This window comes from Bos indicus, chromosome 6, assembly GCF_029378745.1.
Source record: "Bos indicus isolate NIAB-ARS_2022 breed Sahiwal x Tharparkar chromosome 6, NIAB-ARS_B.indTharparkar_mat_pri_1.0, whole genome shotgun sequence".
NCBI lineage: Eukaryota > Metazoa > Chordata > Mammalia > Artiodactyla > Bovidae > Bos > Bos indicus.
The window spans coordinates 13,037,782-13,061,031 of NC_091765.1; the positions used below are offsets into that span (position 1 = coordinate 13,037,782).

Sequence of the window (23,250 nt, forward strand, 5' to 3'; positions counted from 1 at the left end):
ATATACACTACCACGTGTGAGCTAGATAGCTGGCGGGAACCTGCTGTAACACTTAGGAAGCTCGGCTCGGTGCTCTGTGATGACCTAGATGGGTAGGACTAGGGGTGGGGGATGGTGGGAAGCAGGTGCAAGAAGGAAAGGATACATGTATACACACAGCTGATTCACTTCAGCATACAGCAGAAAGTAACAGAACATTGTAAAGCAATTATATGTCAATAAAAAAGCATAAAATAATAAATAAAACGTGACTCAATTCTTAAGCTGTGTCTTTGTTGTTTTTGCAGTAAAAATACTATAGCAGCACTAAAGGGTTTCTTCCAAAAACAAAACCAAAGATACTCTCCAAACACAACTGATTTCAGTTTTGCACATCCCTGCCCTGTTCTTTATTTGCATTAATGGATCCATTTCATTTCTAACCCTAAGTCGACGAGAGACGAGTAAAGCCCCAGAGCTAAATGCTGCTCCCAAAGGCAGAAGGCGTTCTCTGAGCACCATGACCGCATAGAAAAGAGGTGAATCATGGCCCCTCTTCTCATCTCTTCCAGGCCCCCAAATTCCCATTTCTCATTTACTCATGATCCTAAAACTAAAAATAAATCATTGTTTTTCTCCTTTTGCATAACAATAAAAATTCTTTCAGGACAGAATACAGTCTGTTTCTCCCAGTGCTTAATAGCATTGGGCATGAAGCATATTCAGTTCCCAAACAAGAACAAAAGCCAGTGTGTCTTCCTTCAGGCTTCACATCTATTTCATCTCTTTAATATTCATCTGTCATCTCCTGGAATCAAAGGTGAGTGATAAAGAAGAACAAATCACCGTTGCCACATTTAACACTTGTACATTTTATTTAATTAAATCAGCCATTGTACACATTGCAGCTATGTATTGTTAGTGTTGTATTTTTTCCGTTAACTAATACATGCCCTCATAGATATATTCAATTAGTGTTATCACCATGGGAACAAGATGCTGATTCATCAACTGAAAATTCACTTCTTCTCACAGTATTCAAGTTTTTTGATTACACAGCAAAAATCAAAACCAAAAAAGAAAAAAAAAAGGTGAATAACCATTATGTTGTTACAGACATCATCTGCACTGCAAATAACACAACAGAAGTGCTTTTCTTGAGCTCCAGTGAAGGTTTGGACAACAAGGCCATGGTGCGCTCGAAAAGTTTCACCACTGGCCTCACTCATTTTGGCTGCCAAAGAATGCTTTATTTCCTATCCAATTGCCAAAAAGTGCTATCATTTGAGGCTTAGGAGATTCGGCTTGTGGGAAACCTCCCTCCCAGGAAATTTTCTCTCTTGGCAACGTTACTTGAAATGAAGAAGTACCATTGTTTGTCATCTTTGTTTTTGACATTCGGAACAATGAGTCATTTTTGCACAACAGGAAAAGACCAGATAGAATTGGAAAATGTTCAATCCCTGGAGGATAGACTCTGGTTTTTAAAATTTTTAAATTTCATCTTCATTGAATATACTTTTCTTTAACAAATAACTGATTCAAAATGTATACTGTTTATATGAATATATTTGTGAATATATATATGTTAAAATGCTACACAGCTTCAACCACTAGAGGAATGAGGAATAGGACATGGAAATCACTCAGCTGATCAAAGTCCCTTCTTTGAAACAGACAGACAGGGAAGTGCACAAATGCACTTCAGAGTTTCCAAGGGAGTTCGGATTTCAAATAAATAAACTAAAAATTTTAAACCCAAACCAAATTTTTCAGGATTTCTCAATCTCGTCTGCAAGCTAAAAACAGACCTAGCAGAAAAGTGAAAAGTGCCTGCTGAGGGTAAAAAGAATGAAAACCATTGATGTGATTAGAAGAGGGGTTTGTGGTTTGATTCTTAAATGCTACATGCAGGTATTAGAGAAGATATAAACCTGGAGAAAAAAAAAAAGAAGAAACCACTTCAACATGGTGAAGGAGTTCAACCATTGTGTTGGGCAAATCTTGTTTCCGATGAATTATCTACAGTGCAGTGGCCAGGAGAAAGTACCACCAATAAGACAGCGTGGTTTGCTAAAGCAGCAATGAAAACTGGAAAACTACAGTAGTTATAGCTTTTTAAAATACCCTGCCAACATGTCCCAAATCTAAAGGACCTGAAGATGCTAGACAGCTGTGGGATGCTGCTACTGGCAACTCAACACCTCACTGCTTCATCTCGTTGCCTCGGCTCCCCGCCTCCCCGCCCTCGATGACGGCTGGAGAGTCATAAATCATGGCTGGCCAGCACCAGCGCTAAGTGCTTAGTTAGGACAGTTCTTCAAGGTTATGAACCCATCTTTAACTAGGAGCCAGGGCTACTCTGGAAATTCTAAGGACATGGTAGGTCTGAAGTGCTTCTTTTGTGGTAGAACTGTATTATCATTCGATTGTGTTAGCAATATCTTAACGAACTGTGGTTCAGCAATTCCTCTAGAGGCCTTTCACTCCGTGATGCCCAGTGTAGTCATGATAGGCAGTGGTTTTAATTTTAATATAGTGTTCGTCTGAGCATTAGCTATATACATCGTACACGGGTATCTCTTGGAAGGATTCCTATGTGTCACCATTTGAAGAGGTCCGAAGGTGAAGTTCTCCCGTTGAATGGATTTTCATGGAGCTTGTGCAGAAGCCAAGAAGAACAACGGAGGTGGCCAGGTCCCAGGTCAGCACAGACACAACAGAGCAGTGGATACAGCATCCAGAGTGAGGGATGCTATCTTTGGTCACAAATTAGCTTACAGTTAAAGAGGATGGGGGAAAACTCAAACCAAATGCCGCATGTTTGCTGAAAGTGAAATGTCAGGGTATCCCATTAATCAGGCCAGTGAGGTCACTCCTCTAATGAAACGGGACGTTGCATATTGAGTGAAGGTGTGGTTTCTGGTGTGAGAATTGGGCAGCCCCTCACTGGGCCTCTTGCTTCGAGTCCTCCTTGCAGAAATGCCGAAGGAGTTGCTGGAGGTCGTGCTGGAGGTCGTCCTGGTCTAGCGCTTCTGGGACATCCTCCAGGTGCTCCAAGTAAATGCGTTTTCCCTGCTGGTCCTTCACCACAGCCCTCTTCTGGGTTCTAGCTTTACTCATTGTCGTCCTGGAGGAAAGCAGACAAGAGAATGTTACGTTCTTTCTTTCCTGCTAAAGGCAGCCACTACCTTTGGTATGAGAGGACCTAAGACATGAAAGTGATACTTACTGTTGACGCCTCTGTCCTGGGCTACTACCAACTACAGCCATCTCTGCACTTCTTTCTTTTAGACACAGCTCTCCTATTTAAATGACTCATGAAATTTCTAAAACGTATTCTGGAACAAGGAGTATTTTTTTTTTAAACTTTAAGAAATATTTCAAATAAATGAAATGATGTTTTCATATGATTCTCTTAAGAACTAACCATACACTCATGCCTGTTTTGATTAGGGCACTGCTTCATCTCCATGTACTGTTATATTGGTATGATTATTTTCCTGCATCTTTACTGCAAAGTGATCATACTGTGATTTGCTCCCTCTCTGCTTGTAAATACAATTCTTCATTCCACAAATATGTGGTAAACATGTCTTATGGACCAGGTACTATTATTATATAGCAAGTAAGGAAACTGGATCTCAGAGAATTCAAGCAGTGCTCCAAATAAAAAAAAATAACTCAGTTATTATACAACAGGGCCAAAAATCAAAGGTTTCAGGATTTGAATCTATAACCATGAGGCCATAGGGACCAACTTTATACCAGCATTGGATGTATCAGTTTTTGAAGCTTTACCCAGTATTTTCCTTACCGATTCCTAGTGTCAAGAAGCTGAGGGTTCTGCCCACGGGCTGCCCTAAGCTAATGCTTCTTAATTCCCTAAGCTTAATTCCCTAAGCTTAATTCTTCCTTCTGACATCTCTACACATCTGTTAAGATCACCTTGGTTTTTAAAATGGCTGACTTCAATCAAAACACTTCCGGCTTACCTTTGGACATCTTGTCTCCTTCCTTCTCTTGTGTTCTCTTATCTCCCCTTTCCTTTGAGTCTACCTGAATTATTTTGTATCTGCAAGCAAACTTTCATTTGTTCCTTTTGAGTAAAATGTCAAATTTGGCGCCAGTGGTTGAAGTCAGATTGTTTTATAACTATTCAGCATCCATATATATTTTTTTCATCCAAAATGCAAATTTCTGCTATTGCCACCAAGATCTAGTATAAACCTTTAGGGCACTGGCACTGGGGGTTAAGCTTCTATCAGAGGACACTTCTTGGTGCTGTGTGTCCACATATGTCAATGAATGTGTTTATGAATACACTTACATATACGACTCAAACAGTGGAATGAATTATATGCCTATCGGGGAGCAGTGGGTATGATCAGATGTCTTCAGCAACATGTAAGATGAAGTGTTGTGGATCACAAATAGACTTCCATAAACTAAGTAGCTGTGGGACTGGACTGAGATGTCTATATTCCTGGCTTCAAATTCACCAGGTGTCACTGAGAGTTTTGGATGAACTGGTCTCAATCTAACTCCATCTTCAGATCTCACGATGCTAGGGTGTGCGTGGTTTATGTGGTCCCATATGCATAACTGAGCAAAAGATGTAAGAGTTCAGAGTATAAAAAGCACTTTATCCTTAATTTATATAGCATTCTTAAAGTTCTGTGAGCAATTACTCTCTCTTAAATTCCTAGCTGGGGCTGTTTTTCACATGTGGTTGGAGGGTGGAATTGTGACAGAACCTTTAAATTCACTGTTCTAATTATTATGTTCTACAGGCTAAAAATAGCCTTGTAGAGTACTATAAATGACAATCTTTCCTTTCTTTTCACTGAAATGAAAAGCACAGCAGTAACTTCAATTTCCATTGTGTCTTCAATGAGAAGCTGAGAACATTTTGTTAATACACACGGCACTGCTAGAAGCCCAGAAAGAAGTGAGGTAATGGTGCCCAAGTTTACACATCGAACAAGCAATGGGGATGAGGGTAGACCAGAAAGCCTCAGAGCTAATCCTTGTTCATATGCACAGACATGAGCTGCCTACTGCTTTTATAATATTTTCTGAATTTATTAAAGTCCCTGGTTTCAGCCTCACTAGGTACATTCAGCTTCATGGGTATCAAATTCACGCTCATGTTATTTGCCACTCACATGCAGAATCATGAAACAGCTTGTTAAAGACAAAAACCCATCAAAGGAAAGATTTACCAAGATTGAGCTGAAAGTGAAAGTGAAAGTGAAGTCACTCAGTCGTGTCTGACTCTTAGTGACCCCATGGACTGCAGCCTACCAGGCTCCTCTACCCATGGGATTTTCCAGGCAAGAGTACTGGAGTGGGGTGCCATTGCCTTCAGCTAGATTAATTTGTGAGCAATTTAATTTGATTCCTACTCCTTGGAAGGAAAGTTATGACCAACCTAGATAGCATATTCAAAAGCAGAGACATTACTTTGCCAACAAAGGTCTGTCTAGTCAAGGCTATGGTTTTTCCAGTGGTCATGTATGGATGTGAGAGTTGGACTGTGAAGAAAGCTGAGCACCGAAACATTGATGTTTTTGAACTGTGGTGTTGGACAAGACTCTTGAGAGTCCCTTGGACTGCAAGGAGATCCAACCAGTCCATTCTGAAGGAGATCAGTCCTGGGTGTTCTTTGGAAGGAGTGATGATAAAGCTGAAACTCCAATACCTTGGCCACCTCATGTGAAGAGTTGACTCATTGGAAAAGACTCTGATTCTGGGAGGGATTGGGGGCAGGAGGAGAAGGGGTCCACAGAGGATGAGATGGCTGGATGGCATCACCGACTCAATGGACATGAGTTTGGGTGAACTCTGGGAGTTGGTGATGGACAGGGAGACCTGGCGTGCTGCAATTCATGGGGTTGCAAAGAATCGGACATGACTGAGTGACTGAACTGAACTGAACTCTATTCTACAATGGAATATCCGAGATGGTTTGCCCAATGAAATTGGTGACTTGCTGAAATCTAGGAAGTGACTGTCTAAAAGTCATCTGACTATTATCATGTCTTGCTGCTGCTGCTGCTAAGTCACTTCAGTCGTGTCCGACTCTGTGCAACCCCATAGACGGCAGCCCACCAGGCCCCGCCGTCCCTGGGATTCTCCAGGCAAGAACACTGGAGTGGGTTGCCATTTCCTCCTCCAATGCATGAAAGTGAAAAGCGAAAGTGAAGTCGCTCAGTTGTGTCCGACTCTTAGCGACCCCATGGACTGCAGCCTACCAGGCTCCTTGTCCATGGGTTTTTCCAGGCAAGAGTACTGGAGTGGGGTGCCATTGCCTTCTCCCATTATCATGTCTTAGTATTACTTAATTTTTTTTTCTTTGTTTATTTATTTATGGCTGTGCTGGCTCTTCATTTCCGTGGTATGTGGGATCTTCCTGGACCAGGGATTGAACCCAAGTCTCCTGCATTGGCAAGTGGATTCTTCACCACTGAGCCACCAGGGAAGCACCTTAGTATTACTTTTAAAGCATCAGGAGAACACTTCAGGAATGATACAGTGACAGATGTATCACCTGATGGAAGTCTTAAAATGCAGGGTGAGTCTGTAGCTTCCAAGGGGGTTTTAGGGTAGATGTGTGGATTCTATTTATCTTTTCTTAATATTAGAAAACTTTTAAAAAGTGTTAGTTGGCAAAGCATCACCCCATGCTAACCCAAACCTTCTAATTATTGATCCATCCTCCTTCAGGACTTCATTCTCTACTAAACTGGGGGAGTAGACTTTCATGTGGCTACCTGTGTAACTCAAAGCCTGAAATAAGGAAAAAACAGAACAAGACAAAGTCTATCATAAACCATAGACTTTAACTTAATCTATCACTCTGCTTAATGGATAGTCAATATAAAAATACATGCTTGAAAGGATAAAGAAAAGCAGTTCTTAGGAGCAGACCTAAGGATCAAGTTTTATTTAACAGGTCTGTAAAATTTCTTGCATTCATGAAGGAGACTGGTTCAACTACTCCACAGTTGTCCCTACCTATACTGGTTGAGTTCTAATTTCCTCCTCACCTCACCCTGCTCCTCTCCACAATGCAGACTTTAATGACAAATACAATCAATAACGACCAGAGGCAAAAACAAGGAACAAACAAACAAAGCCCGAAGTGTATAACTCAGGTGATTCTTCTTTTGATAGTTCAAGTTCACCAGGTGTCAAATCTGAAGAACTAAAAGTAGTATGAATAAAGTATGCTCTTAATATCCTAAGGCATTCATATATAATCTCAATGCATACTGTGGGTATAAAAGAGGGCATACACATAAGATTTAACTTCAAAATGTTTCAATAGCAAAGAATGTTTCATAGACATATTTTGTACACGCCCACCAGCCCTTAGCTGAATCTTTGAGACCAGCTGTGTTTCAAATTTCAGGGTTTTTTTCTTTTTGGATTTTAGAAAGGTAATATGAGGTATACACTATATATTCTAATATCTCATTTGGGGTAGGGACAGCATCCTGAAATCACACCCATTAATATATCAATAGTAAAAAACAAACATTCATTCTTTTGGAATAAAAAAGACTCCAAGTCATTACAATTCCTTGTCAGTTCACACTAAGTTTTTCTGCCAAACTAGCTTGCTACTAACTTTAAAAATTTGTTTTGGTTTTCAAAATTTGGGGAATTTTTGTATTGTAGTAAGTGTTTATGGATATCACTGTGCTGTGGACCCATTTCATAATTATTGAAAATCAGAACTTAATTATAAATGCTTGATTTATTTATGGTTATGAACGATATCTGAATCTTCTTTAATGCTTATTATTGGAAATATCTGAGAATATCCATTAGCAAAAATAAGGGGCAATATCTAATTCTTTCCCTTACTAATTGGAAGTACAAGTCAGTTCTGAGACTTTTAGGCAGGAGGTACCATCATGCCCCAACTTTGGAGATTCTGATCCAGAATGAGCTGAAGGGAATCCTGGTCATATGGATTTTTTAAAACTCTTCAGGTGGCTCAAATGAACACAAGTTGAGGAAAACTATTTCACTGTACACATTATTCAAATAGGAATTCTACGCTCTTGAATTATTCTGCATCCTTCCATGAGTACAGGTATGGAATGACACAATGATAAATCATTTTCTTCTCAAACACAAAGCACACACATAAAGACAAAGTGATGATGCTTCTATACCTCTTCAAAGTCATCTTTGGCTGAAGGAAGATCAGTGGCTAAACTAGAATCCCCCAGATGTTTCTCCATCCTCTCACCATGGACCACAGTTGTCTTAACAACTTTGCTGACTCTACGGCCTTCCACTGGTTCAGCCTGAAATTGTGAGGTACTGGACAGAATGCTGGGCTCAGACAAAGTTACCTGATGAATGAAGGACACACAGTATACAGTTTCGATGACCAAGATGTAACAGTGATGAACTTTTCTATGCCAAAACCCACATGCTACAATGGTGTATCTTAAAGACAGCATTTTGTCAACAAGAAGCAGCAAAAGACTATGATCAATTGGTAACATCTATGTAATGACTATACAGACACAGCACCAAATCAGCCACTTAATTCATTGCTTGGACAGAGGTTGGTCAGGAAGTTTCATGGCTGAGGAACTGGCTGCTCAGTGCAATGCACCCAGTGCCCTGCAGATGAACTCTCTTTTCCCAAGTGTAAATGGGTTGTTCTGACATTATGAAGACAAAATTAACCATCAAAGAAGGAACTTACAGAGACATGAGAAACTGAAAATGTAGATGTTTAGAGAACCTCGTGTGTGTAATAATAAAATTTTGAGGATGTGAATGGATGCAAGATGGTGAGAATGTCCCAAATTACATGTCAAAGAGAGTAAATATGCTTCTGAAAGAGGGAAGTAAAACAGGAAGAAATAAAGCTACAAATCAAGGGAGTTTCTGGATCCTGGTTTCAGTGACTCTGAAATGCAAAAGTTTAGAAATCCAGTATTTATCAAAGGTGCCCTAGAGAAGGCTGCGGTGACTGACTGGGCACGGCACCACAGTGCCTTGGCACAAGATTTTTTTCAGAATCTACCACTTGCCAGCTAATAGGATTGCTGTCTTTTAAATTTTGACTTTTGGATGTCTGCTGCTGTCAATTGAATTAATGAGAAAGTGGAAATGAAAAGGACCAAAGACAATGAGTACAGTGGTTACAAATCTGCCTCGTGGTTCTTTAAAAATTTTCCAAATCACAAAGACAAAAAAAAATCAACGTGTAACTAAACACAGACTGCCTTATAAAGGGGAGAAGTGAGGCCAGCAGGAATGAACTATCTCGTCCATCTCTTGTGAGCTCTATTTCACACCTCTCCATAAAGTCAGTTCTGGAGACGTTGTGGGCTCACCTCTGACTGCTCGGTGTCACTCTTCAATACAATGCGCTTTATGACTTTGGAATAACCATCCCCTTCATCAACGCTGATAGAATCCTGTGGTGCTCCCTGCATCGTAATCTCCTCTTTCTCTGTGCCGTCAGAGGAGATGAACCGCCTAATGATTTTCCTAGTAACCTAGAAGATATTTTACTCATGTAACTTGTTTTTAAGGGACGGTGCCAGGGTACTGATACACGTTTAGACAGGAAACTTGAATCAATCATGCTAAGATACTTAAGATAATACCTTCTTTACCACGGTGTGTCCATGCTCATCGATGTATTCTTCTTCTGTGACTGTTTCTGGGGGTATGTCAGGCATATCATCTCCCTACACAGTTGAGAGAAAAGGGTCACTTCCGTGTTTGACATCAGTGCTGAAGAACTACTCCCAAGTGCTTATAATACAAGGAAGGTTAGAAAATTAAAGGAGCTTTGAGAAGCATTGCTGAGATGCCAAATCCTGTCACGTAGTAAGTTTAAAAAAAAAAAAAAAGAGGTAATAACATGCTAGAAAATCTGACCAAAGTTAGCTCAAACTTAAACAAACAAACAAAAATAGATCAGCCAGAGGTGAGGTGGGTGGAGCTGGAGATGCTAAATCTTGCTCTTGCTGTTCGTTCTCTCAGAGGGAGGCTGTGAATGTCATTACTGCTGCATTTCTTTACAAACAGAACTTAGGAGGGTTAAGGATCTGCTTTCTGAAGGCCATGCACTACCTAAGGAGCATGCCAAGCCCTCCACTCCAGATTGGTCACTCTCAAAGGGTTATGGGGACAGAAGTGTCCTGGACGTGCAGTAACGGAACAACTGGTACCTGAATAATCAATCGTCGGCGGACAACCCTGGTTGTTACCATCGCCTCCTCATCTGAGCTGGCCTCCAGCTCACCTAATTCCTCTGTTAGCTCCTGGTGGAAGCATGGAAGCAGGGTTTTTGTTTATCATGCTAAGGAATGTCTCTTCACTACAGGTTTCTGTTTTAGCCCACAGTGGTTTCTGCAAGTTCTATTCGTGGAGGCTTTGGTGGAAAAGCCAGGAGGGATGAAAACAGCACATGCTGGGCTCAGACTTCACCGAGAATATAGCTTTTTGTTTACTGAATTAAAAAAAAAATCTGAAATTCTGAGAGTGGCCTGAGCACCCATCCGTCAAAATACATCAGAAGAAAGAAGCAACTTGCCCATTCTTCTTGGACTTCAACTCCTGATGTAGACACAGATCACGGGCAGAACAAGAAACTCTAGTGAGCTGTTGATTCTTGGGCTCAGGCTTGGAATGACCCACCAAAGGCACAGAAATACTATGCTTGTAGCAGAACTTTCTGCAGGAAGTCAAAATTTCCTGTAGCTATTATCTGGCCAGTAGTGAGTTTCCCTGCCATCAAGGAAGACAGGCTATGAATAGTATTAGACTCCCTGTGCACAGGAGCTGAGGTGCAGAGGCCAATCCAATTTTATGGGTCTGGCCCAAAGCCAAAGCTGGAGCTAAGATCATAACTTTAGATGATAACATATCTCATGGGAGCACATATATGGAATCATTCTTTCCTAATGGAATGCTATTTTTAAAAATTCTATTGAAACATAGAAAAGATTACTCAACGAAATTTTGTCAACATACTTTAAAATATCACTTATATTTCCATATTCTTTCCTGCTGCAGGAAAACATGTAAATTCCAAGCCAAATTATACTTTAAGTACACTTAGGAATCTGCTGCCTAGAAATATGGTCAGGAAGAAAAGTGACTGAAATTGGACCCTTAAGTCAGGGTCATGAGATGAAAAGGGTCAAAATAGGAAGCTTAAGAGAAAGAATTAGAAATTCATCAAGAATAAGTAGAACAGGCCCATATAAATAATGTGGAATATAGGGAAATTTATCAAAATGTATTCATATGCATAGGACAGATTAAATATATGAATTATCCAGATAATTGTTTCAAGTGTACACTTCAGTTAGCCTACAGATTCTTAGACTAAAATTGGCAACTTTTAAGTTCAGATAGCATCTATGAAACATTTTTACTAGAATTCATTTAAGCCAAGAACTTGAGAGATGAATAAAGGCTGTACAAATGCAAACTTGGAATAAACATCCATTCATGGGATGAATTCATTATTTAAAATAGCTGCCAAAATTTGGAGCAGTTCTTATCTGCCTGGATCTCCCCTAATTTTAAACTACGGTTTTAGAAATCTTGCCAGCAGATATCACACTCAGAGTGAACAAAAACAAATGTAGATGTTAAGCCCAAAGATATTTTCCCTCCAGAGTCTTAATTCTTTTATAAAACATTCTTTCCTAAAAGATGTATATGCATGCTTTAAAAATAGTCTGACATATAAAATGTTTTTAAATCCAAAAAAGGAAAAATATATCTAATTTAATTTACATTAAGTTTAATTCAGAAAGATGTTCACACTTGTGTGTGTGTGTGTGTGTGTGTGTGTGTGTGTGTGTGTGTGTGTGTGTGTGTGTATGACTCCTTCAGGGAGCTATTGAAAATGCCGGTTCTTGTCCTTTCCCCTCCCTGGGTTCATTCTGATCCAGGAGTTCAGAGGAGGGAGCGATACGAACCATTCAGACCGTGTTCTGAGAATAAATGGTTCAACTCAGTTTCTTAAGATGGTCTCCACCTGTCTTCACAATATCAAAACCTCACTTAAAAACAAAGAAGAGACAGTGATGCATACTCATGCCGCTATGGGTTTTCTGACTTTTGGAACCAGCCGTTAATGTAGGTGTAATGTCCTTTTCCTGAGTCATTCTTAAAATAAATAGGAGCTCTCACTTGGAAATAATACTTCCCCTAATGAGAAACATTTGTTTTGGGAGGTAAACCCCACTCAATACCCACAGGTGGTGTGCTTATCACCTGACCGCACAGACAGACTTGCCACGAGGGCAGATTCCAGCACTCTCCCACGGCTGGCCAGCTTACCTGATGCTCGGTAAATTCCCCTCACTAGTCGTCTTTATTTATAAGATAATTCTGAAAGGTAATATCAGGTATATTATTTCACCCCAATGCTCATTTTTCTTAGCAAAAGGGTTTCCAACTATAAAACTGGGGCTGATGGTCAAAGAGCTAGAATTAGAACCATGTACTACTCTCTAGATTCACGGGTTCTCAGGTTTTTAAAAGGGATTGGCGGGCTTCCCATGGCCCAAGTTAATTAATTTGGCAAGCTGTTCTGTGAAAAAAAACAGGTCACTGGAGAAATGGACATGGGAGAGGGTGTGGAGCTTTGTTCCACGTGGGAAAAGAAACAGAGGAGGAGATTTTACCTTTTGAAAAGCAGCCTCTTCATCAAGCCTCTCGAAGGCCTGAGGCTGGTCCTCAGCCGATTCCACGATCACGAGGCTGGTTTTCCGAGGTGAACTCTCCTCCCTGCGTTCGGGGGGCTCCTCAGGTTCCTGCACAACTGGAGAGCCTCCCCGCTCACTCGATGTTGGGGTTTGGAGATACAGCCTCTCCTCCTCGGAAGGGGTGACAATTTCCTCAGGTGTCTTGGTGGGGGAGCCCGATGTTCCCGTGGCCTTCTGAGTCTCTGACATTTCTGTCCCTGGGGTTGTCACGCTGAAACGGAAAAGCCCCAGTATACCATGAGAACACAGGCATTTGTGACCCCGTTGAAGGAAGGGAAGATGAAATCTGTCTTCATAGTCCGTGGAAGTCTAAATATGTTTCTAAACTTGGCCAAGAAATGAAATGTGAACAAAAATTGTATGTAAAATATAGTTACAGCACATTGATGTAGCATTGACTGGGAAAGATGCGCTTTAAAAAGATAAAAATTATTCTCAAATGTATTACCATTTCCTAATCTCTACAAAGTAGGGTAATAAATAATATGAGATATTAATAAATAAATAATTTCATCTTTCTTTGACAACTCAAGGTAATATTGATGATCTGAGGAGGTTTATATAAGAAAAATCCGTGGACAATAGGCTTCTGAAGCAAGACCAAAATTTGGCAAAAATTTTAAAAAGCAATATATAAATTCCATGTTAAATATAGTTACCATAATCATAAATAGAGGGAGATTCTTGTTATATCTCTGGAAAATCATTATTACTTGATAAGATCTTTTGGTATTGAAACTTTTTCTATTGATATAGTGTAAGTAACACAATCTTTATAATTGCAATTTCTTTTTTAAATAATTATTTATTTGGTTACACCAGGTCTTAGTTGAGGTACGTGGGATCTAGTTTCCTGACCAGAGATTGAACCCAGGTCCTCTACATTGGGAACATGGAGTCTTAGCCACTAGACTACCAGGGAAGTTCCTATCATCCCAATTTCTAAAATAAAAAAAAATGTTCCCCTACTTTATTATAATTTTCTGTCACTCTATAGATGTTAAATGCCCCGAGTGCTTTTCTGATAGTCCCTCTTTGCTTCCCATCTTTTCCTTCTTCCTTCTCGCTTTTCCTGGCCTCTCCTTTATGTTCTCCCCTACAATCTAAAGGCGGGTGGGTGAGAAGGCGGTGCTCTGCGGAAGGCAAGGTCATCTCAATGCCCATTTTCTCCAAATCCAGTGATTTCAGCATAGAGCTCACTCAACAACAAAGAGCCTCCTGACACACTATTCTCACATTTCAGAGCGGGGACACGCTTGCCTTTCTCATGATCTGGTTGGTTTTCTAGACAAGTGTCATTTAAGAAACTTTCTTTTGCTTTTGCTTCCAGGAAGCCCAGAGCTTGAGTTCTAAGCTCACTGCACTCTGCAGCTTCCTTTAGCCAGAAGCTCTCCAGACGACTTCTCTTCATTCCCATTCCAACCTCTAATGGTCTTTCAATCTGTGTGCGTAATTTGTGTGGCATTTCTATATTTATTGTCAGCCACCTCATAGCTTTGTGGTGGTTTCTCCTGCACTGGCCCTGTTCACACTCTGCACCAGTCAGAACACAACCGGCACGCACACAGAGAAGTGAGGTACAGCAGATACACAAGTCATGACCACACAGTCTACAGTGTCAACAATGCCTTCAGAGACACACCTTTGACCTTTGACCCTGTAAGGTGAATAAAGTGGATATTACTATCATAATCTATAGATACGGAAACGGAATCTCAAAGGGCTTAGGCATTCACCCAAGGTGACCAAATTGGAAATTGGTTCAAGCAGACTTGTGCCATGCAATGCTGTCACATGATGTCTATTAAATATCTTGCTTCTTTTCCTCTAGTTCTGGCATTTGTTATTAGTGGGGTCATTTGAGAACTATCTGAAAACGCTTTATGCTTGGATATGGCTGGCACCCTAGCCATGTTGGCTGGCATCTCTGGACTGATCCAGCACAGCCTTTCTTTTGGAACTCACAAGTATTCTTGCTGTTCAAGAGCCGACTCCTCAGGCAGGTCTTGCATTTTCCCTGAGAAATCCTGTTGAACTTGCTCCTTTTGAGTCTGGGGAAGGAGCTCTGTTGCAGAGCCATCACCCTCAGTTTTGGGGATGCCATCCTGAAGAGTGGAGTAACCAACAGAAATGTCTTCCTCTGAGACGATGGGAGGGTGGTCAGAGGCCTCGTCCTCTTTAGAAGCAGCATGCTCCTCTTTCTGCTTGTGCTGGGCAGTGCAAAGCTCCTCTTGGAGTACTGAGAACCCTGGAGGGGAGAATGATTCCAAGTAAGTGTTTAACTGAAGCTAAACTTATTAAGTAGGTATTTACTAAGTAACTACTACATGCTACGCCTGTGATAGGTTCATGGTTACAAAGTTGATAGAAGCACTGTGTCTGCTTTCCATCTAATACTGACCATCTAGGGAAGCATAGGCAAGTAAGAAATATTAAAATGCACATGACTGGGCCACCAGTGCTAGCTGATGAATGCCAAGGACTCAATAGGGTCAAAGAATCAGGAAAGGAAATGCAGAGGGTGAGACAGCTTTAGGAGACCTAAAGATAAGCAGGAATCAACTGCAATAGTCAAGGCATAAATCTACATAGCAAGAAGAGGGTTAATACGAATGGTAATAAAAATACTACTACTCCTACTAATAGTTAACACGTTCTGAATCTTTATACTATACATCAGGTACCATTATGGGTTTCCCGGGTGGTGCTAGTGGTAAAGAACCTGTCTGCCAAAGCAGGAGACATAAGAGACATAGGTTTGAACCCTGCATCTGGAAGATCCCCTGGAGGAGGGTGTGGCATCCCACTCCAGTATTCTAGCTTGGCGAGTCCCATGGACAAAGGAGCCTGAGGGGCTACATACAGTCCATAGGGTCGCAAAGAACCAGACACAACTGAAGCAACTTAGCACAGCACGGGCATATTATAGGTGCTTTGCAAGTATGAACATGTATTAAACAAACACTCTGAGGTTAGTACTCTTCTTATGAAAGGTCTCTTAGACCGGGCCATGGAATTTCATTATATCAAGGGCAATAAGGAGTCACTAAAAATTTTTTTGGCAGAGATGTGACTGACATTCATCTCTCTCTCTATTCACTCAATAGATATAATATGTTGAGTTTTATATCTAATAGGTGTTTAGATACTGGATACATAGTAGTAAACAGGACAGTAAAAGTTTCTGGCCTCACTGAACTTGCATTTCTGCGGATATAGATTTATAATAACTTTTAGGGGGCACGGAAGCCAGGGGAAAAGTACAGAGTAAAACGGGGCCAGTATTTCAGATAAACTTGTCAGAAAAGGCTCCTTTTAGGAGCTGATACTTGAGCAGAGGCCTGAATAAACAGAGAAAAAGGCACGTGATGATCTGAGGGAAGAACACCTCAGAATGGAGGGGACAAAAAGCACCAGAGCCTAGAAGCCTGAGAAGACGGAGGCGCCCAGGGAGCAAAAGTCAGGTGTCTTGGACTTGGAAAGACGGGGAGAGATAGGAGACAGGACAAGCTATGAGGCTCCTGCTGACGATAATACATGCCACTGTGTGAATTTACAGAATGTAAACTGCACAAAGACACTGAAGGAGACTACCCCGTGGCATAGGAGAAAAAAAGAAGAGAGGGTATCATTTTAAGAAGAAGAAGAAGGGATTAGTTTTCTGTCTCAAATGTTACAAGCAGGTAAAGGAAGATGAAGACTGAGTTGCTCAGTGCATTTGGTGATGAGGAGAAACTGGTAATTTTGCAAGATTCTTTGCTGTTGAGTGATGATGACCACACGTGGCCTGTATGGATTCTAGAGACAGTTCTATAGAGAACGGGAAGAGAAAAAGTAGAGATGGGAAAGTTAGACTCTCCTTTGGAAGAGACTTCCCATGAAATGGCTGGAGAAACAGAACTTCATACAGGGGGACATGTTGGGTGAAAGAAGATATTTGCTTTGCTTTGCTTTTTAAAGCTGGGATCTATGAAGTACATTGTAATGCTCTAAAGCATGGTCTAGTTGTAGGAAGACAGAGTGGGTCACTGCAGGAGAGAAGCCCACAGCTGGTAAAGGGGATGAAATCCAGTACGAAAGGCGAGATGATGGTTTTAGCAAAGCAAGGCCATTTCATACAGCAGGGAAGGTCGAGTATAAGCACTGAGATGCACTTATGTTGGGAGATTTTGTGGTGAATGGATATGGACATTTGCTTATAGTTATTCTTTTTTTCTAAGGAATGTCAATTATGATCAGGTTGGAAAAAATGAAAAGAAGAGAAATATTGGAGGCTTGAAAGAAGAAGAGAAAGTGCAAAAATACTGATGAGACAGATAGAAGGAGAAAGAGTCAGTGAGAATGGAAATGAATGAGGGTAAATTAGGGAAATTTTAATATAAAAAATGAGGTAGGAACAATGGCTGGAGGTCCAATGGGTTTGAAGGATGACTGTGTAGAAGCAAAGGAGGATGCAAGTGTAATCCCTCAAGTCAGGACTTGGAAGTAGTACAGTCACTGATGACTCAGTTTGGGTTGCAGGCATAGAAACGGGTTACTAAGGTAGAGTAAAAGACACAAGCATCAGCAGTGCCACCAAGGAGCTGAAGAAAGGGCACTGGGTATCACCCATGCTGATGGTTGCTATGCACTATTCGTGTGCATGCTGAGTCACTTCACTCATGTCCAACTGTGTGACCTCATGAACTGAAGTCCACCCGACTCTCTGGTCATGGGATTCTCCAGGCAAGAATACTAGCGTCAGTTGCCATGCCCTTCTCCAGGGGATCTTCCTGACCTGGGAATCAAACTCGCATCTGCCTGTGTCTTCTGCATTGCAGGCAGATTCTTTACCCACTGAGCCACCTGGGAATGCTGCTGCTGCTGCTAAGTCGCTTCAGTCGTGTCCAACTCTGTGCGACCCCAGAGATGGCAGCCCACCAGGCTCCCCTGTCCCTGGGATTCTCCAGGCAAGAACACTGGAGTGGGTTGCCATTTCCTTCTCCAATGCATGAAAGTGAAAAGTGAAAGTGAAGTCGCTCAGTCATGTCTGACTTCTAGCGACCCCATGGACTGCAGCCTACCAGGCTCCTCTGTCCAGGTCCCATTCATATTCATATGCTGAAACCCTAGTCCCATTGTGATGGTATTTGGACAATGTATCCCTAGGAGGGAATTAGGTCATGAGGGGAGAGCCCTCATGAATATGATTAGTGAGTGCCCTTATAAGAAGAGGTTAGAGAGCTGGCTGTCCTTGATGTGAGGACAGAGCAAGAAGACAGCCATGAACCACCCTGAAGAGGGCCCTCACCAGACCCTGATTATGCTATCACCCAGACCTTGAACTTCCTGAAAACTTCCCTGGTTTTCAGAACCAAGAGAAATAAATTTCTGTTGTTTAAGCTACCCTGGTTTTCTGTTGGAGATCATGGTTTTCTGTTGGAGCAGCCCACAACGACCGAGACAGTGATGAAATATCAAACTATGAGCAGTATTCAGGTACCTAAAATGGGCAAGGAAGTCTCAGGGTAGTGAGGGGAAGAATGTATGACCAAAGACCATAGGCAACCCTCTGAAAAAGGAAGATGGTGGGTCTCACTGCCTGAATTAACCATACACAACAGGCACTCATACACAACAGGCACTCATACACACACAAGCTATCTGACCTTCACTATGATCCAGTGTAATGGTCTGCTCAATCTCTGCATAGCTATGACCGATGCGCTCCTGGAGAGCTTCTGTGCTGGTCTCCATGAGATGCACGATATCCATTCGGTTGATCTTGGTGAGACATTCAACGAGACTGGTATCTGGGATATTAGAGAAAAAACATTGATTACATCAGAGGGCTAGTCTTTTAAACCCTTTCCTTTAGTTGTCTTAGTGAATTTTTTTGTTGATACATTTTAAGTATAGGAAAAAATTTACTAAAATTTTGTTATCTGTACCAAAAACAGCCAAAGCCCAACTAAGGATCTTTGTAAGCAAACAAACAAGACAAACACACAAAACGGGTGACACGGCATGGTAATAAGCCCTAAAAGCAGAGCTACCAGACGGCGTGGAGAAGGTCCTGTCACATGTGATCCTTTGATAAAAAGCGATTTTCTAGTAAAAGTATATCCCACATATTGCGTGGGATATATTCATACTAGAAAAAGTATTTGTTGACTGCTGCTGCTGCTGCTGCTGCTGAGTTGCTTCAGTCGTGTCCAACTCTGCGTGACCCCATAGACGGCAGCCCACCAGGCTCCCCCGTCCCTGGGATTCTCCAGGCAAGAACACTGGAGTGGGTTGCCATTTCCTTCTCTAGTACATGAAAGTGAAAAGTGAAAGTGAAGTCGCTCAGTTGTGTCCGACTCAGCGACACCATGGACTGCAGCCTACCAGGCTCCTCCATCCATGGCATTTTCCAGGCAAGAACACTGGAGTGGGGTGCCATTTCCTTCTCCAATGCATGAAAGTGAAAAGTGAAAGTGAAAGTGAAGTCGTGTCCAACTCAGCGACGCCATGGACTGCAGCCTACCAGGCTCCTCTGTCCATGGGATTTTCTAGGCAGGAGTAGTGGAATGGGTCACCATTGCCTTCTCCGACTACCTGAAATTTAAATTTAACTGGGTACTCTCTATTTTTATTTTTATTTTCTGGCAATCCTGTCGAGAAAAATGGTAAGAGAAGGAAAGATAAATGTGGGCTGCAAGTCTCTAGGTAAGGTCTTCAAAGAGATATTAAAGGAAATAGCAAATTTAGACTAGCTGAAGGATAAGAAGCAGTTATGGCTACTTCCCATTTTATTTGATGTGGTCAGAATATCCACTTGACATTTTCCCCCTATTTTAGTTATTTAGGAGTAAAGGAAGCAGGAACTGAATGTAATATACCATCAATAAAACAATGATTAGTAAAGCAAGTGTCTGCTGTCAATATTTAGAAAATTTAAGGATCTTAATAACATTCCTGTTAGCAACCAGGGCTAGGATCACTTTTCACTACTTAATGCTGTTCACAGAAACACAGTACAAGAAGTTTCATGCAACGTGGTTATTTGAGAAATGTTATCGCTTCTTCTCATTTGCTTATAGCCGCACTTCAGATTGGGGGCACCTGACATAAAAGGCACTAAATAAGGCTTATTTCCACCTCCACCCTACTGCCTTTTAGTTAGAGCTCCCCACCCACCTGTAGCATGTCTCCCGTCCCTTTCTAGCCAGTACTTCAACAGCGCATGACTCTGATCCTGCAGGGAGTTAGGGTTCTCAATTCGAATTTGATGAATTTGCTCTTCAGTGAAGTCCAGTTCTCTTGCCAACTCTAGAAGAGAAAATACTTTGTAAACACATTAACTTCAAAGTTTGAGTCTCAACACCTCGTCTTGTGATCTTGCAAATGATGAGTTCTTTGTACTGCTGTAACAGAGTTCCTTTATGTTTTCCTATTAGAAAAGACTCTCATACGCCTTTGTTCTTCTAGCACTAACCCCAGATATTTTCCTTACAACTGGGTTTGGAGTTGATCACTGTCATAGTGGAAAAAGTAAGTTTGAAACAATGATTATAAAACATGTAAATTCAGGCCCACTCATTTAATTCCAAAATTAGAAGAGACCATTAATACTGGCTTATATTCTTAATCAAGATAATGGAAAATAAATGAGTGAAAACAGTAGAAGAGACCATGTCTCACTTTTAATCATAATTAGGTAATTTTCAAATACTATAAATCCTGTTTCTGAGTACTTGGATAAATGTTGGTTACAGCTGTATTACGGTGGTTGGATAAACTCTTTTCTACAACATTATGTCATATGAATAAAAGGTCTGGGAAGCATTAACTGACCTAGGGAAGAAGCCACAAAGTTCTTATTTAAAGTCTATACCACTAACATTCTACATGGATGCTAATGTATTGAGGGGTGTGTGTGTATAAATGAGGTGTCCTCTTTAGAGGGTAATTTGCTAATATCTTTCTAAATTAAAAATATACATATCCTTTACCCAGCAATTTTCCTTTTAGGGGTATGCCGTACAGTGCGTGCGTGCTCAGTTGTGTCTGACTCTATGCGACTCCATGGACTGTAGCCCGCCAGGCTCCTCTGTCCATGGAATTCTCCAGGTAGAATACTGGAGTGGGTTGCCACTTCTTTTCCAGAGGATCTTCCCGAGCCAGGGATCAAACCCACACTTCTTGCATCTCCTGCATTAGCAGGTGGATTCTTTACCTCTGAGCCACCAGAGAAGCCCATGCCCTACAGACATAGCCACAAATCTACCAGTGCACAAAGATACTTACTGCCACTAACAAGAAACAGCCTAGGCATCCATCAACAAAGGCCACTGATGGAATGGCCTCCTATACAGTGGAATTAACTATTTATTTAAAAGAATTACATAGATATTTCTATGCTGATGGATTATTTATGAGAAATACTGTTAATTACTCAGCTTATTTTTTAAATAATAGGCAGAGATGTGAGCACTGCAGATTTTGTCTGAATACATGAGAAAGTGTTAGCAGTTACCCTTGAGGAATGGAGCTCGAAGATAAGATGTAGGTAGTGTGAGGGACCTATTTACATTTTATACCATTCCATATGATTTTAAGGTTTGAATTTTCACCAACTATAACAGATACTGCATTTAACATACATATACATACATACTTAAAAAGCAAAGTAAATAATTCGGAATGCTAGCTATTTAATAAGTCAACTAGGGATATTTTGAGATCCTCCCTTCCTCTAAATTCCTCAATTAAATAAATATGATCAGTATTATTAAATTACTTTAAGCTATTTCAGTCATTTATTCTACATTATCAATTATCTTTGTTAAGAGTATTATGACTTCATACCCAATCTTTAAGAAACTTAAAGGAGCTTAATATTAACTTTATAATGTTTCAATTACGTAGTCTTCCAGGTTCCTCTGCCCATGGAATTCTCCAGGCCAGAATACTGGAGTGGGTAGCCATTCCCTTCTGCAGGGTATCTTCCCAACCTAGGGATCGAATTCAGGTCTCCCACAATGCAGGCGGATTCTTTACTGTCTGAGCCACCAGGGAAGCCCTTATACTGTTTCAGTTAAGTAGTCACAAATGACATAAAAGTCAGACCAAAAAAAAAACCAGGAAAAAGCAAAAAATCTTGCTTTAGTATGTTATATCATAGGAAAGATAACAGGGTATACCTTTTAAATGCTTATTTGTAAATAAACCACATTGATTTTAGAATTCACTTCACATCAGAAAAATTATTTAACATATAATTTCTAAACTGAAACATGCCTATTTCTCAGAAAATTAGTGAACATCTCATTCATATGTATTTTAACTTTCATTTGAAGTTACGTTTAATACTGTTTACAATGAAAATATCTGAAACAAGGTATCTAAAACAAGAAATTCAAATTGAATTTCAAATTAAATTCTGGTTGAATTTAAAATTAAATTCTATGACAACTGCATCTAACAATGGTTTTGAAACACAGTAATCTCTCCAAAATTTAGATATCCAAAGGAGGGTGGTGGGAGTTGTTTTGTTCTCAACCTAAAGTTCTATTATTCAAAATTCCAGAGACAATAAAAGGCTTGCCCTGGTTCACAAAGTGAGTTAATGCAGACCCCAGATTTTTGAGTTCACAGTTTATCATTCTTTTCACTGTTCCATGTGGTCTTCCTCAAGGGGAAAAAAAAAAAGACCTTTTACTTTGTCAATGACACTTGGCTGATGCAAACTATGTCATTCAAATCAAGCAGGTTTTGTTGAAGAAATGGGTCATATGCATTTTACCTGTCCAGCTGAAGCCAAGGTGATCAGCAATATATGCCAGCCTTTCCTCAATCCGTTCCTGCTCATCCTGTTGATCTATAGAAGGTCAAAAACAGAATGGCCAAAAGTTGTCCATGACAGGAGAGGGACCACAGTACTGATCATCCAAAGAAAGACAGTCAATTGTCCAAATATTTGATTACAGCACAAGTTAACTATAACATTTTAAATCATATTAAATTGTGTGTTTGCCTGATTTCTGGAATGGAATGGGGGGGATACATTTAATAAAAATCATGGAAACCATCTGCTTCCATATCTCTTTAATCAAGACTAGCCATTGGACATAATTGCATAAGTTACTGATTTCTAGTAATCTTACGACTTTCCTCTTAAATTGTCTGAGAGGATACTGCCCACCCTAAGATAATCATCTTGCTCATCAAACAGCAGAAAAATCTTAAATGGGATGGAGAAGTGGAGTAATTGGTTAGGACCTCCTATTATTGCCTGTGGCAGTATAAGATCACTTCTGAGTCACATAGCAAAAAATCACATCCAAGATTCAAGAGACCTAGATCACCGGTTGATCGGACCATCCCGGTTTTTTCCGTATGGCCAGAAACAACGTTTGTCTTGGTCCTGGTGACCTTGGAAGAAGGAAGAATAAAATGTACATAGTTGTATGTGTATGTTATATTAGTATGTATATATGCCTTTTGGGCAAAGTTTCTGTCTGCTTACCACTAA

General features: G+C 40.7%; 1 protein-coding gene across 18 annotated transcripts in view; it reads right to left on the reverse strand.

The window, feature by feature from the left end:
- Positions 1-831: 831 nt before the first annotated feature.
- The window catches only part of ANK2 (ankyrin 2), a 286,106-nt gene continuing 263,687 nt past the window's right edge, over positions 832-23,250 (reverse strand). For 11 of the 18 annotated variants that reach the window (XM_070790817.1, XM_070790816.1, XM_070790808.1 and 8 more), the window contains 10 exons: positions 22,522-22,596; positions 19,914-20,045; positions 18,401-18,544; positions 14,718-15,000; positions 12,672-12,963; positions 9,627-9,710; positions 9,351-9,515; positions 8,169-8,351; positions 6,680-6,771; positions 832-3,109 (listed from right to left, as the gene is read on the reverse strand). In XM_070790817.1, coding sequence (XP_070646918.1) covers positions 2,926-3,109; positions 6,680-6,771; positions 8,169-8,351; positions 9,351-9,515; positions 9,627-9,710; positions 12,672-12,963; positions 14,718-15,000; positions 18,401-18,544; positions 19,914-20,045; positions 22,522-22,596 — 1,634 coding nt within the window. In that variant the 3' untranslated portion in view covers positions 832-2,925. Of the gene's footprint in view, positions 3,110-6,679; positions 6,772-8,168; positions 8,352-9,350; positions 9,516-9,626; positions 9,711-10,196; positions 10,290-12,671; positions 12,964-14,717; positions 15,001-18,400; positions 18,545-19,913; positions 20,046-22,521; positions 22,597-23,250 lie in introns of all 18 variants that reach the window. The other 7 variants (XM_070790805.1, XM_070790806.1, XM_070790804.1 and 4 more) reach the window with 1 other exon arrangement.